The sequence below is a fragment of the Calidris pugnax genome, unplaced genomic scaffold (genome assembly GCF_001431845.1).
Source record: "Calidris pugnax isolate Ruff unplaced genomic scaffold, ASM143184v1 scaffold24, whole genome shotgun sequence".
Classification (NCBI taxonomy): domain Eukaryota; kingdom Metazoa; phylum Chordata; class Aves; order Charadriiformes; family Scolopacidae; genus Calidris; species Calidris pugnax.
The window spans coordinates 33,375,274-33,390,478 of NW_015090922.1; the positions used below are offsets into that span (position 1 = coordinate 33,375,274).

Here is a 15,205-nt window from a genome sequence, read left to right on the forward strand (position 1 = left end):
TGCCTCCTCTAGACTCATAAAAAGTAGCTGAATAATTTAGACTGGAATGGATCTCAGGAGTTATCACATTCAATCTGCTGTCCACAAGGACCCTCAAGTCTGCTTCTGCAAAGCTGCTCTCTGGACAGTCACTCCAGCCTGGATAGCTGCAAGGGGCTATTCCATCCCACCTGTGGGACTTCTCACTTCATGCTGAACTGCATGAGGTTCCTGGCAGCTCATTTCTCCAGCCCGTGAAAGTCCCTCTGATGAGCAGCTGTGCCCTCCAGCACATCAACCACTCCCAAGTCCCAGTTTAGTACCAGCTGCGAGCTTACTGGTGACGCACTCCATCCCATCATCCAGGTCATTAGACAGTCTTGCCCTCAGTACTGGTTCTTGTGGGTTGCAGTTGCAACCAGCTGTCATTTGGATGTTGCACTATTTTCGATCACAATCCTTTGAGCCTCACAATGCAACTAATTTTATGTTCACCTTGAGTTTCAACTACCCAAGCCATATCCCACCAGTCTGTCTACAAGCAAACACACTTCCAGTCCCCTAGAAAAAGTTGACACCTACTGCTCTCCCAAGGAAGACTTTTTGAAAACTAGCAATTTGTCACTTTTTTAGATTAGTTGACACAGATGATCAAAAAGGATGAAATAGAAATGGAACCATGTATCATAGGTTTATTAGGGAAAAAAGTTATACTTCAAGACCATATATTTGGCACTGTACTGAAGCAAAAGTATGTGAGAATAATTAAAATGTTAAAACCCAAATCACCATGAAAAATAAAATGCTCTTTTAATCATTTTCATTCCTTTTTTGTCCCCATACAATTTACAATAACTACAGGAAGCAACTGATAACGTATTAGTCCTACACTATGTGTAAGTTGGAATGAGAATGAGAAATGGAACAGAGACCAGATCCATCCCCCTGGTATGCTGCTACTCTCCCAGGCTGTGGGAGTGGGGGAGTCTTCCTAACATGAGCAAAGCCTGTTGAGATGTTACCATGAAATGGCAAGACCATGAAAGTTACTGAGTAAATAATTAATGCTAGATTTCCCAGGAGGACTACTAAAATCCTACATAATTGCAAGCTTCCAAATGCCTGCTAAAAAAATCATCATTACACCTTTCATTCATGTTAGCTTTTGCTTTCTGGTCTGGATGGAAGAGATTTTGGTAGTATTTTAAATTAACTGTATCCCAATTTGTCCCCAGGACGGATCAAAATCAAATAAGTTTCCTGCTAGTTGACTCTTCTATTGGTGGCTTGGGCTTCTTTTTGGAGGGCAAATAAGTTAAAAGCAGTTTCTAATTTGCAAGTTACTCATCCCATGCATCTGCACAGTGAAGTGGAAGATACTGACAAGGAATAAATAACATACAAAATAAGTTGTGGATTGAAGAAAAGAGTGGATTGAAGAAAAGTTGCGCTAAAACTTTAAACAGTAGAGGATAAAAGCTTAACTGATGGTGATAAACTGCTGAATATGTGGTTTTGCTGGACTATACAGTGCCACTCTAACATGGATAGAGGGGTAGATTCCCATTGAACGTCCAGTCCAAAGGCTGCCAAGGAAGTGGGACACAGGTCTTTGATCAATATTTCAAAAGTTAGATCAACAGTACTCACAAGAAGAATACAGCTCTTTCCTTGGTTAATATATTGTGCATAACAATATCTCAAAGAATTAACAGCACCTTTTACATAAAAATTCCAAACATATTTATCTAGTGAACAAGAAAAACTCAGCATCTCTAAGCAGTACTTCTGCAGATGTACAGTACTGTATTTATATAGATATAGATATAGGTACCTCAAAGTGAATTTACACTGTGATGTGGTGATTAGTCCAGCAGTGGGCAAACCCACAGGGCAAGTCTTCAGGAGCATATATTGCCTTTGGTGGGTGGCCAGTTACATGGCACGATTGCATAGGAGAGCCCCATTGGGCAGCAAAGGACAGTTCAGCATCCCATTAAGCAAGCACAGCATGCTTAGGTCGTTCCTGCAAGATATAAGAAACTTCCAAATTTTCATGGCTAATACAGTTCTAGTTTTTACAGGTCACACACGTTGCAACCACCTCTCCGTGCCTTAAAGACCCAGAGGAAGAAGGTAGGACACCAAACTTGTATCCTGTCCCTGCTTCCAAGCAGAAATCAAGCAGCACCACAGATTCAGGTTGGTAAAGTGGGAACCATGTTTGGCTTCACAGGGGTTTCTTAAGCAGCCGGTCTTCACTGGTTCGCCTCATTTTTATTTTTTATTTTTCCTTTCCAAATCAGTTGCTCACAGTCCGCTGGCAGAAATCTTTTGAAAAGGAGGGTCAGCCTGCCCTGCCTGAGACAGGAAAGCAGACTGCTACCATTTCCCTGGGATAGGCACACCGCACTCATACCAGCCCACGTAGTAGTAGGGTGTTGTGTATCCAATGCGTCCAAATGAGACAGGCTCCTGGCGGTACTGGCGGTAATACCCTGTCGGGAGAAAAAACCCCATTTGCACTTCAAAACAGAGACATAATAATTTAACAAAAGTGACAGATGCAGCAAGAGTCAATCCCGCAGCCCAAATGAAAACTTAGAAGCTGTCTGGTAGGGAGTTTTGTCAAAAGGGTATTTGCTAGCCCTGGTATTTGCTTTAGATCTTTCTTGAATGATTTCACTCTGGTCCTTTATATTTCTTGAAGTTTTGGTTCGTTTTACTGTCCAAAATTTCTTGAACTATTGTGTAATGCTGTAGTCTGCCAAAGCACTTCTGCATTTCACTCCAAAAGGTGGCTATATTTCAGCTGTGTTTATGAAGTTTGCAAGTCAGTTTAAATATATGAAGGACTCTAGGGCAAAAAATACCATCAAATCCTATTATCTCATAGGGCTCAAGAGACTATCAACAAACATCAGCTTTTCACAAAATAAAAAAGGTATCATTTCATGCAGTAAATGTGGAGTTAAGCCTTTTCTCCCTCTTCCGATAGCCTTTTTCTTCATCTGCAGAAAGAATGTGACTGCTTAAAGCATTAGGAGAGGTGCAGCATTCTTCCCTGCATAGCTCGTGCACTGGACAAAACACTCATGTCTTGTGCCAATAATATAATTTCTGTGTGCTCTCTATCTCTGCCTCCTTGTCCTAATAATACACATCTGGATTAACCATCCCTCTTTTAAACTGAGAAATGCAGTACTTCCCAGTGATATATATCAGTGGCTATTCTTCCTGGTAACACCACCATGAAAAGAGTATCAACAAACAACCTAACATAGAAACCATTAAAGCCAACTGAATAATTTAAATCAACTGACTTATTGAAAATATTGGCTGACTTTCATGATTGAGTTTGTTCTGGGGAGAAACCCATCACCCTCTTGGGTATGTGAGCTGAGCAGTTTACTCAGAGGAACTCCGTCAAGTTGAGAATTTTCACTCGGAGGAAGGTATCTACCAGGCCAGAGTGAACATCCTGCAGTCCTACCTTAAGTCCCTAGACATACTCCTGTGTGTTTTGCATTGAACAAACTGGTCAGAAACCATTTGCAAAAGCCATATTTGCAAAGATGCAGCTGGTCCTTTGTGGAAGAGTTTGCACCTCTGTTCAAAGAGATGTCTTATAATTCAGAGAGAGGTTTTACAGACCCATACAATTATTTTTTTCTGGTTTTACATTTTGTTTCTGTAAATTATCTACGTCCTATGCCCCTCCCGTTTTTTCTGCCTCTCTCTCTCTCTCAATACCCACAAGTCCTTCTCTGACTTTCAGAACCTGTCCAGCTGGGCCTGACTACAAGACCACCTCATCACCTACTGCATCAGCAGGACTCCTCAGAGAGCTGCCAGCAGCCGTGGATGAAGAGCTCCTCGCTGTGCCCTGCTCCCTACCCCTTAACCCTATGGCCAGGATGAGAGGCACCTGGCCAGCACCCAACTCCCACATCGTCATACCTCGGATGGTGGGCAGGGCTTCAACGTACGACTGAGGTCCCGTTCTTCCATCCAGGTGTGAATCCACAAACTGGCAGTGGTCCTCACCCCTTCCCCAGCTATCCCCAATGCTGTAGAAGGTGTCTGAAGGGTGATACAGACAGATTATTTGACTCAGCAATATTTTTGTTAGGAATGCTCGTTAGCACCAGGAAAACAGATGTGGGAGAAAGCAGGATAAGTGCTACAGTGACAAACACAGTATTTCCAATGAACAAACAGTGGCTGAAAAGAGGCAGAATGCCACCTTCACAGTATGGAAGGAGATATTATGGAAAAGAGAAACAGCTTATAGCTTGGTAAAGAATATTCCCCATTTTGCAAGTCCATGGACACTGCACCACAGGTAACAGGGGGAGGGAATTTCAACCAAACCAGTCATTTCAGTATGTCATGAGAAAGTAAAAACTACTCCATTTGTCAATACCATCAGCTTGACTGCAGTCTCAAATGAAAATTAAAAGCTGTGGAACTCTCTGTCTAGCAGATGAGGTGGGTCCTGCCACCCTGACTATCTCTTATTGTATATTCAAACACTGCCTTTAAACTATATAAACGCATTGCAATAAAAATAACACACCACCATAATCTGAAAAGCCATTGAGATAAACCCCAGATCAACAACACGGAAAGTTTTCTTTATTAACTTTCATCAAATACACTTGTGTAAGAGCTAGTTATAACCCCTAGGATACTGCTAGTACCCAGTCACTGTAATACCAGTTTTTCCTCCACCATTCCCCACTTCCATCTGCCCTGGGGCTCTTTAGGGTTTGTTGCTCTGTCTGACCAAGTGCAGTTGGGGCTCATCTGCCCACGGAGCAAGCGTGGGACTTCCAAGGGAGAGGTGTGGGGAGCAGAACTTTGTTCTCACAGCACAAATCACTTTGTGCTTTCTCAGGATACAAATCCACACAGGCTTTTCAAGGGAAACTTCCTCCTGTCCTCTGTCTGAAGAGCTCTGCTTGAAAGCTAATGCCAGGGTTTGAGTGAGCGTAACACAAAATCAGGGCAGCTCAGCTGTCACATCAGACCTTCTCGAGAGAAGGATTCCCAGACAGCTATCACACAATTCCTTCACAGACAAGGTGAAGAAAGCGAGAAGATGGAGATGACAAGTAATCAATCATATATCAGAAAATTAATCTCGGTGCCTACCTTTCAGGTCATCGCTGAGGTAAATCTTGTACCTTAAGGAGTTGCAAAGAACCACTCCTACAAACTTGCGGTACCAAGTTCGTTTCACGTACTGCTTGCCACTGCAGTCCGAATAGGTGGGGTCATATTTAAAAGTGAAGGGGATCCAGATAGGCTCACCACCTTGGAGAAAACAGAATTGAACATCAAGGACAGGCTTCAGCAAGGACAGCACTTCAGTCTGAGTTTTGCTGAGGTCAATATCTGATAATATGTTTTACAAGAGATGCTGCAGCAGATTAATGCATGACTTTTCTATATCCAGAAATGCTACTACAAGAACAAATATAATTAAAAAAAAAAACTAAAAAGCAAGGGACTTGATTAAATCCCTTCTAGGTAGTAGAAAACAATAAGTGTTCAAATTATAAACAAATATGATTTCATGCACCGAACCACAGTTTTAAGTAAACAAATACTCTCATTGTTTTTTGTAAGACATCTTCTCTACCTCATGATACTCAGCTTCTTGATCCTAGGTCTGACAGTGACACTGCCTAAATACAGTCACTTGCATTTTAACACTAAGTACAAGACTTAAACCTTTTGCTCAAAAACAGATGTTAAAAATTCTGCGGTCAGTAACAGCCTGCGATGTGAATTAAAGTCTATTCTTGCTCTTTGGTTAAAAAGGTCAAATCAGAAATGTACTTTTCTGTTTTGTTTTCCCACACTACATCAAAACAGATGAGGTTCCAACAACAGTCAGTCGAGACCTTTCCTGGGGAACTCTGTCCAGAGCGCTGCTGCAGAGGAGACTGCTTAGCTGTATGGCAAAAGACTAAATATTCCTACTGGCTTGCCTAAATGTTTGCTTTATACTAACCAAGACAATATAATTTCTTTTGAAATCGCTGTCAGTTTACACTTTTTTTACTGTTTTTACAGTTATGTTTTACAAACAGAAAACTATATTGTTTACAAACATAAACTATACTATAACCTGTTGCACAGGTTTTATGGACATCATGAAAGAAATAGCGGAATAAGACTTACCAGGTGGTCTGACAATGAGGAGGGGATTGTCTAGAAGAATGAAAGAAATTTAAAAAATTAATATTTTGTTCCAAACCTTGTTTTATAATATGAAAGACATAGTGTCACTCAAGAAAATGTAAGTTGCAGAGTAACTACTTTTAGCTGCATTCTGAATGCAGGTTTTACACGTCTCGTCGATTTGCAGAGCTAATGAGTGTTTGTTATTCCACTGTTTTTCTCCATTGATGAAACTTGCCACAGGATTGTGTATTTAGTCTGATACTGTAAAAAAAGCTATTAAGAAGAGTATCAGAGTTTAAAGCCAACTTTGAAACAGATCTTGTCCTCTCAGAGCAGGAGGACGGTTTCCCTGTAAGCTCCTGAACGTGCAGTGTAAGTTACCCCTGCCGGCTGAACTCCCACCAGGAAACGTATCCCACCTCTTGTCTACCAATCTCGGTCTCAGATGTCCATCATGTTTAGTACAGTTGTTTCGTGGTATTCATAAATATGTGAAATTTATAATTTTAATTCTTTTTGTCATCGTGTCAGACTTTCTGCAGGAGCCCCCTGGGCAGTGCAGCGAGCACTCTCCGCTACCACAGGGGCTTCTGCTGGCTTGAAACGCTCTCCTTTTTAAAGAAAGAAGGATGGAATAGGTGTGGAGTATGGATAACAAACCAACATGACCTAATGCATTAGCTTCTCTCTTCATTACATTGCAATTTCTGTCATCTCTTAACCAGCCCTTATAGTGCACAAAATACCTGAAGAAAAAGCACGGTGCTTGTCTACCAGTGGGGAAGAAAATTTCCAGAGAGTTTTCCCAGTTTGATGAAAGGGAGCAACGGTTTTCTCTTCTCTTCAGTGGGTTACCAAGGGTAAGACTGGTAACACACTGAACATTTTCAGTAAGCTGCTTGATCTTATGACAGCATTCTTTATTGAATATTCTCATCAGCTCAAATCTTTCAATTGGACTCGAAGAGCACTCTGAACAAACAACTTCTGTCTCTTCTGACCTAGTCCATCACTCTAACTATACCATCTGGCTTTAGATTTAGCAACTGCTTTTGTACTTGTGCCAGCTGGAAAGCCACCTTTGGCCACATGACAAACGAAAGATCAGTGCTGCAAATAAAGCTTTAAATCTGGTGGATTTAACCTGTTAAATAAAGCTCTACAAGGTAGCAGGTTTTGGATAGGAAGACTAGGCATCCAGGTTCATATCCTGGCAGCCAGCTAATCAGCAAAACTCCCTGCAGGATACAGCATGCCTTATTTGTCCAATGTTAAACATTATGCTTGGATTTATACTTGAGCTTCTTACTCCCTTAAAAAAAAAATCTGTATATGTTACACAGGACCATTTACTTATCGTGCATTTTTGTCTCCCTTCTGCGAAGACTTATTTCCATGGTTCTTAATGGAGCTTCTGAAGCAAGCACTATGGGTTGAAGCCAAATGAGCAAAGGCAGAGACTGCGTAAACCCCATGTTGTCCAAAGGGCAACATTTGCATGAGACAACAGATATTTTACTCAAGTAAAGACTGAATAATTTGCCTTTTATTATTCAGTGGAGTCATTGGCCTCTGGCTCAATGGAAGAAGAAGAAGAAGAAATGAGTAAAAATACCTCATTTAATGTGCTATTTTTAGAAAGGGGTGCTGCTCTTGAACACACTGTTAGCCCTATAACAGAGAAGCATGCCTTGTCAAAAAAAGAACGGAGAACTTTGCCCGTCTGATGGAACAATTGTTTCCTGTATTTCTTCCAGAGACAACTGCTTCCAATTGTTCAGCTGTTCACAATTAGGAAGCTAATTTACAAAATGTTTGGTCAATCTATCAAAGACATTAAACTTCCCATTGCTTCTGTATTGTTGAACATTAGTAGTCTTTTGTATTTTAAATTTAACTTCCTGTTCCCCTGAAGCTCATTTTAATGTCACTTATAATTTCATAGTGGCATATTATTTTCCTAGCTTTACTGAAAAAAAATAATTAACCTAAAAACAAATATCTCAAAAGCAGCAAGTTCAGGATAATCCCCACTGTTACCATGCTGGTTTCAGTCATTGCCCTGCCACATCTGTTACTAGGCATTCAGTTTTGAGATGAAAATAAAAAGCAAAGCATACCAGATTCTGTGATAAATGAGACCGAAGAGCTTACAGGTCCATAACCAAAGGGATTCTTTGCTTGGACTTTAAAATAATACCTGAAACAAAAAAGATAGGAAAAATAAGATTAAAACATTTATTCCACTGCAATTGCTTTATTATAAATAATACTAAAACACGGTGAGAATCAAACCAGCAGAACTCCACTGAGTTTAGGTGTCCTTTCCATTAATAAATGGAGTTGGATACTCAGCCAGGGTATGAGCTGGCTGTTACAGATTTTTTTCTTTTTGGAATTGCTCACATGCATATTTTTGGATCATTTATTTTTATCACCCCGCTTCCAAAAAATACACACAGCTACATCCACTTAATATGAAACAACCTATAGCAATAGACTAAAAGGACAAGTTGCAAGGAAATTAACTTCTGATCTTAGGAACAGTTTTAAACCAGATTAACTCACAGAATCACAGAACGGTAGGGGTTGGAAGGGACCTTTGGAGATCATCTAGTCCAACTACAAGTCCTACAAAAGCAGTGGTATGAACTGCAAACTAAAACTAGATCAGTTTTCTAAGAGATCAGAAGCTAAGTTTTTGACCTTTCTGTAAAAAACTCTAGCAGCGTTAAGATCACAATACTTGAGTAATATGAGAAAGTTTCACATGTTGCCTTATTGATTCCCCAAAGTATTTAAATCACATGCTTAACTCAAAGCACATGACTCGCCAATAGAAGTCCATTCTTTGCTCGATCGAAGCAAAATTATTATCACTCTTAGAGAAGAATGTGCAAGCACATTTTTATTTCATTTCCAAATACAATGATTTTTATTTGATGCCTATCCGGACATTTTTTCTCCAGATTAATGTTTTCTTCTTTCCTTTTTTCCTTTGTATCCAGTCCAGCAGAAACCAATTAGAACGGAAGATTACTGTAAAAAGTTCCAGCACAGCATTTTTAAAGTGCCTGAGTTTAGGTTTTTCTTTCTTGCCTGCTTGCTCAATTTCATTCTTGTAAAGAAATTAATAAAAAAAATGACCACATCTCTCTAATATCCACATAGCATTTGGGTCTTGATTTAGCCTCTCATCCAAAAGCAGGTATCTCCAAAAGCACCATACAAGACCCACATAACAGGGTGAGCGTTTACAGGTGCCATCAAATGGACTACCTCCCACAGCAATGTCCCACCTGGGTGGCAGGCCTGATGCTCCTGGTGAAAGCGAGCCTGCCCCATTAAAAACATCAGGCTGCTCTTGATGGCAAAGCTCTCCTCATCCTGCACAGAAACCCGCTTGCATGGACCACACTGGGTTGAGACAACACGGTTTACAGCAAATGTGGTCTGACATCCCCTGGAAGCTGTTGCCACCTGGCACAGTTTATGCACCAAGTGTGGACACCATCCACATTAAGAACTTGTCTCTCTTTTCTCCCCTTCTGTCCACAAGAAATGACAGTAGCCCTTGCAATGGTTTAATGCCACGTAAGATGCTCATGCTTTACAGCCTCCCAGGCAGCAGGCAAATTCAACACGATCCTGTTACAGGAACTTTGTCATTTGCAGTCTGCCACTCAATTTTCACCGGGTGCATTTTCCTACACCATGAGACGTATCTGCTCCTCCAGGACTGAGCCAGAGAGCAGGGTCTGGAGGTCGCTCCTGAAAGGAACCTCTTTGGCCTAACCACCACAAAGCACATACAAAACTATTCACAGTGAGAAACCAGAGGGGACTTATTTGAAGCAGCCCTTTGGCAAAGGTGACTCTCTTTTTCCATCAAAAAGAATGTTTTTTTCCATGTAAAGTGGACTGCTCTGTGTCAAAATCAAACTGATCCCTATGAAAAGACGTGCAAACACCACCCACTTCTTCAGCAGAAGGGGGGTAGTCAAGTGAACACAGGATTTTGCCATGAAACAAGCTGGTTATCTCCCCAGTACACATCAGATCATCTTCTTGTTCACTCCGTAAAAACTAGAGACATGTCCTTTAGGCAAGATCAACATGGAAGCTCCAGGAATTGATCTTTTCGGGGCTTCATCTGTGGCACGAGATTTACCTCAGATCTGTGCCAGACCTGGAGCACAGGCATGGTCAGACCCTCTGTGGGACACGGTCCCACCCCAGCACGGGGAACATGTCCCCCGTCCCTGCTGCATCCCACAGCTGACAACAGAAACCAGCTCCCCTCCTGCTTTCTGCAGCCAGTTCTGCCCGTAATTCAGGGCTACGCCACGCTCACCAAGGACTTGCAGTTTTCTCTTAAAAGAAGACACACACACAGTCTGGCAAAAAGAAGCCACGTTAAGTAGTGACATTTAGCAAGGCTGTGTCTTTTGCTCATTCCTAGCATAATCCTCTTTCTGGCAGAAATATATGCCAGTGGTTTTAAACATTGGCCTTGATTTCTCGTCTGCAGCTTGTGAGCTGGAGAAAGAGGAGAGGGGAGGTGAAAAGCCTCCCCTGTGCTCCTCTGATTCTGGCCACCCGAGCAAGCACGGCAGCCTGAGCACTGCTTTAATCCCCCGAGCTGCCAGTGCTCCCACGGGACACCTGCCTCCACCCACACCTCCTTCACCCATCCTCACCACCTTCTCCACTCGGGTTGGGACAGGGACCGGTGGCACAAGGCTGACCACAGGGACAGGACACAGGGCAGCAAATCTTCACACTGGCTGCCAAAACGGCCGCAATCCAGCACCAAACTGGACTGGCTCAGCCCAGCACTTGGCGTGACTATTTCAGAAGAGCAGGAGAAAAATGTTTTCCATCCTGCATCTTACCTACGATTACCGAGGCAATCAGGGCAACTGTCCATTCAAGTGCCCTGTTGTGTACATAAAAGCCCATCTGGGACACATGATTGTTCAAGATGCCTGCCCAACTGTCTGGAAAAAGCAGCAATGAAGTTATGAGTACATTTTTTCTTCGCTAAATTGGAAAATTAGTTCCTAAGCCTTTATATATACAAGAAGCCTTTAGTAATGTCAGAAAGAGAGCCAGGTCTCATGATTTGCTGACCTGTGATTTAAACATAGACAATGCTATGATTGCTGTATTAAGAACGTCAATAAAGTAATGCAGTCAGGATATATTTCTTTCTCAGACATGACAAATAGAATAGAAATTGCCAAAGCCCTCCTAGGTCCCGGCATCTGACATTTTCATTAGTCAGAATCCTTCAGCTGATGAATTTGCCAGGAAACCTCAAACCAGTATAACTCAACTGTTCTTCACCACATAAATACATGAAAAAAACTTGCAATATATAAGTTGATTGTGATTTGATTACACTTTGCTTAGGCAGAACTGCAACAAATTGTTACCAACAGGCACAGAAGAATCGCAACTGCAAGAGATGCAATACTGTTTGTTCATTTTCAATACAGACAAGAAAAAAGATTTTCCTCCTAAGAATAAATCTCCTTAGAGATTTTATATACCATTTCTACTGACATGTCAAAAAAGGACACAATAGACTGCAACGGGGCACTGAATATGCAATATTTTTATTCATTTAGACTATATGACTAATCGTATCACCATACCTGTCACTTCGTGCAAAATCATTTTATGACTTAATTCAAGGTGTCTCCCTTCTGTTGGAATTAAAGAGCTGGCACTCGCAGCCGCAAAGTGAGATAATCACTCAGCAAGCTAATTAAGGAAACAGCTGCTTTTTTAAAAAAAATTGTTCACCACAGAAACCTTTTTCCCACCTCTCCGAAGGGATGGGCCCCCAGACCCACTCCCCATCCAGGAGCAAGCTGAGATGGTGGGACCCACAGCAGCACCATCTGCAAGTGACAGGGCAGGATCCACAGCACCGTGGCCACATGCCAGCCATGGGGATGGTGGGATGGCTGCTGCTGGACCTCCTGGGTCAGCACACAGGTGGTGAAAGTGCAGAGGCACCCGTGTGCTGCCCAGGAAGGGGAGGGGGATGAGCTGTCATGACAGCACCCCACAGACCCACCGCCCAGCAGGATGGGTGGATGAGGAGGAAAAGAGGCTGGGAGGGGGCCAGGAAGGACAGGCAGGCTTCCTCTCACGAGCAAATTGAGAGGACAGCTGGGGCTGAAACCCTCCTCCAGCAACTGCACCATCACTCCAGAAGAAAAACACATAAATCAACTGAGTGCAGGGTCACAGGCTAGTGCAAAGAGTCTTCCTCCATCAAAATTGGCCTAGCACTACATCCACCATAAATGTTTACAACTAATATTATAATAAGGCATAAAAGCAGAGCTGGAAGAGGAGCTTCCTACACAGCTGGTAGGAGGTAGCTATGTGCCACACAGGTTTACTGTTTGCACAGGACAAGGGTTTCGTTGAGATCTTACCTCTTTCATGCCATCTGGTGATACCCAACAGCCAGCTGTGGCTGCCGCTACTTGTTGGACCTACTGCAGCTTTGCTTTAATGGAGATACAGAAAGGAAATGGAAATTCTCGCTCTATCCAGGCTCTGTTTGCAGTTGTGAGCCCTGAGTAAATGTTTGAAAGCCTCCTGTGAAATGCTCTGTACAACACTGGAATCGGTAGCAAGTACTGTGGGATCAAAATGTCCCTGGAAGGAACAAAAACTGAGTGGACAGGAAGATGATCTGATGAGACATGGAGACATGGTGGTAAAGGACAATGTTTTAAATCATGAGACTATCTAGCCAGACCCATCAGGCATTGACACAGCTTTTCCACAGAAAGGCAGGAAAAAGCCTAACCATGCTCAAGAAAGAGATCGAAATGTTTATGACAAGGATTATAATGTTTGTGACTGCAGGAGACTGGATTTAGTGGTTGAGCAGATGCTGTCCAGCTCTTTGCATCAGTCTTCTCTGACAGCTGAGAATTAAGGTTAGGGAAGGGAGATTGTCAAGACTGCTGTTTTTAAGATTTAATAAGGTTTAAAGTAATTTCAGTGTTTATATTCACATGTCACAAGGAAGCAGCTCCTGCGCCCACTGATGCCGACCAGAGTTTTGCTAACGGAAAAACTTCCACTTCTCAAATGGAGGTCAGACCAGGCTTTGGAAGAAAACTTATGGCAGGGGTTAAACATAGACTTCCGTTTTGTTTGTAAAACCTAAACACCAGGCAGATATTTTCCAGGATGTGTTGACAGCTTCAAACCTTCTCCGGGGCTGACTTCTGCCAAGATGCCAACCCGTCTCTGATACACTGTGGACGCTGCAAGACTGCACCACCCATAGCCCCTCATGGGACACCCGGCAGTCAATAGCATCGGCACACAGTAAAACTCACTTAATCACAGATTTCTCATAAAAGGCACTAACAATGCAAACACAAAATTTTTAGACTAACTTCAGATTTCGTGCCACATTTTCTTAGTTAGGCATGGGGTCTTTTCCCAGTGGTTAGGGAGTTATTTTTAAGACAAAAAATATGCAATCAATTCAGCCTGTGGATTTGGAGAACATAAATGAAATTGGCCAATACTCACAATTTCCCTGTCATAAAGAACCTTCCTTCTCCACCACAGACCCCACATGAAGCCTTTATTGCCTCCACAGAGCGTATAACAGAGGCCAATGGATTATACCATTCTTCAGTGAGATGCTGGGGAAATAATATGCTTAAAACAAATAGCACTTGCTTGAACCCCCCTACTTCTGAAACAGAATCTTAGCATGGGACAGGGGAGTTCTAGGTTCATGGAAATGCATGAACCTATAACCTTGCTGTTTCTATAAAACTCCATTCAGATACAGCTGAATTGTGACCTTCCAAAGCCTGGAGTTAAGGTGCATCTTGGCAGATGTACCACAGTTTGGCAGCTCAGGTCCCATCAGTTCCCCTGCACCAAGCACAGCCAGGACAGTGCCTGCGGGGCTCCTGGGGGGCTTTCACTGCAACTGCTCTTTCTGGTGACCTGGAGTCCTTGAGATGTTGGGAACCAGAAGCAGAGAGCTATCGCTGGCCTTCAACACTGTCCTCGGGGCAGCAGGAGAGGGAAACTGGACTGAAAGACAGCGAAGAGATGAGAAGCTGGGGCTGGGAGTTGGAAACGGCAGAGAAGCCAGAGATGTAGGAGCCTGGCCAGGAGAAGCTGGGGCATGCAGGCAATGCCTCCCAGGCCTGCGTGGGGGACAGGGTGAGAGTGGGAAAGCAGAGGAGAGACTATGGAAAACCAGTGAAGGGGAAAAAGGCTGACCAAGAGTAATGCTTGGTCATATTTGAGACCCAAATGCTACACTGCAGTGACTTTTCTTACTTTACTTATTTTATCTTTTTAAATAATTTAATCTATTAAGGTTTTAGATGAAGGCCATGCTCAAACAATTCTTCTTTGTTTTCTAGCTTGAAGTTCTCAATTAACTGCTTTTAACCTGCAGAACCTTCCCTTCATCTATAAATTGTCTTGGAAAGAAAAGATACTTTAGGTGACACCGTTTCTCTCTTCTGTGTGGCCCTGGCACAAACCCTATGTGCCTGTCCTAGGAGTGGGTGCTCCAATCTGCAGTTCCTTATGAAGCGAGGCGTGTTAGTCCTAGTCCAAAATGCCAGTGCATCTCCCACGTCACCACATACAGGAGCAACATCTGCCACCAGTGTCTGGTGAGAGACTGTAGGCATCATCATGTGAAGAGCAATCACCTAGCCTGAGGCAGAACCAAAAGTATTTCAGATTCAGAATCTAAGAGAAAAGTATGACAGTCACTGAACATCTGTCAAAAGAAGTAATTTTAATGTAGTCCCTTTGTGGCCGTTTACTTCCCACCCAATTGCCATGAATTACTCCAATATCATGCCCAGCATGGATTCTTGTTCGGCCATTTCAGTGAGATTTTCTGCAAGAGAAAGACCTAAAACTCCTGCCAAACTAACTTCTGAGCAATCTCCACAGCCTCATTATATACCACCACCTCTTCCAGCACAACTCATGTGAACAGAGAGCA

General features: G+C 42.7%; 1 protein-coding gene across 1 annotated transcript in view; it reads right to left on the reverse strand.

Annotated features, from left to right (window-relative positions):
* Positions 1–651: 651 nt before the first annotated feature.
* The window catches only part of FNDC1 (fibronectin type III domain containing 1), a gene marked incomplete at its 5' end in the record, with an annotated part of 40,540 nt that continues 25,986 nt past the window's right edge, over positions 652–15,205 (reverse strand). Inside the window, 5 exons of the mRNA XM_014951188.1 lie at positions 652–2,477; positions 3,940–4,062; positions 5,137–5,298; positions 6,172–6,201; positions 8,295–8,374. Coding sequence (XP_014806674.1) covers positions 2,362–2,477; positions 3,940–4,062; positions 5,137–5,298; positions 6,172–6,201; positions 8,295–8,374 — 511 coding nt within the window. The remainder of the gene's footprint in view (positions 2,478–3,939; positions 4,063–5,136; positions 5,299–6,171; positions 6,202–8,294; positions 8,375–15,205) is intronic.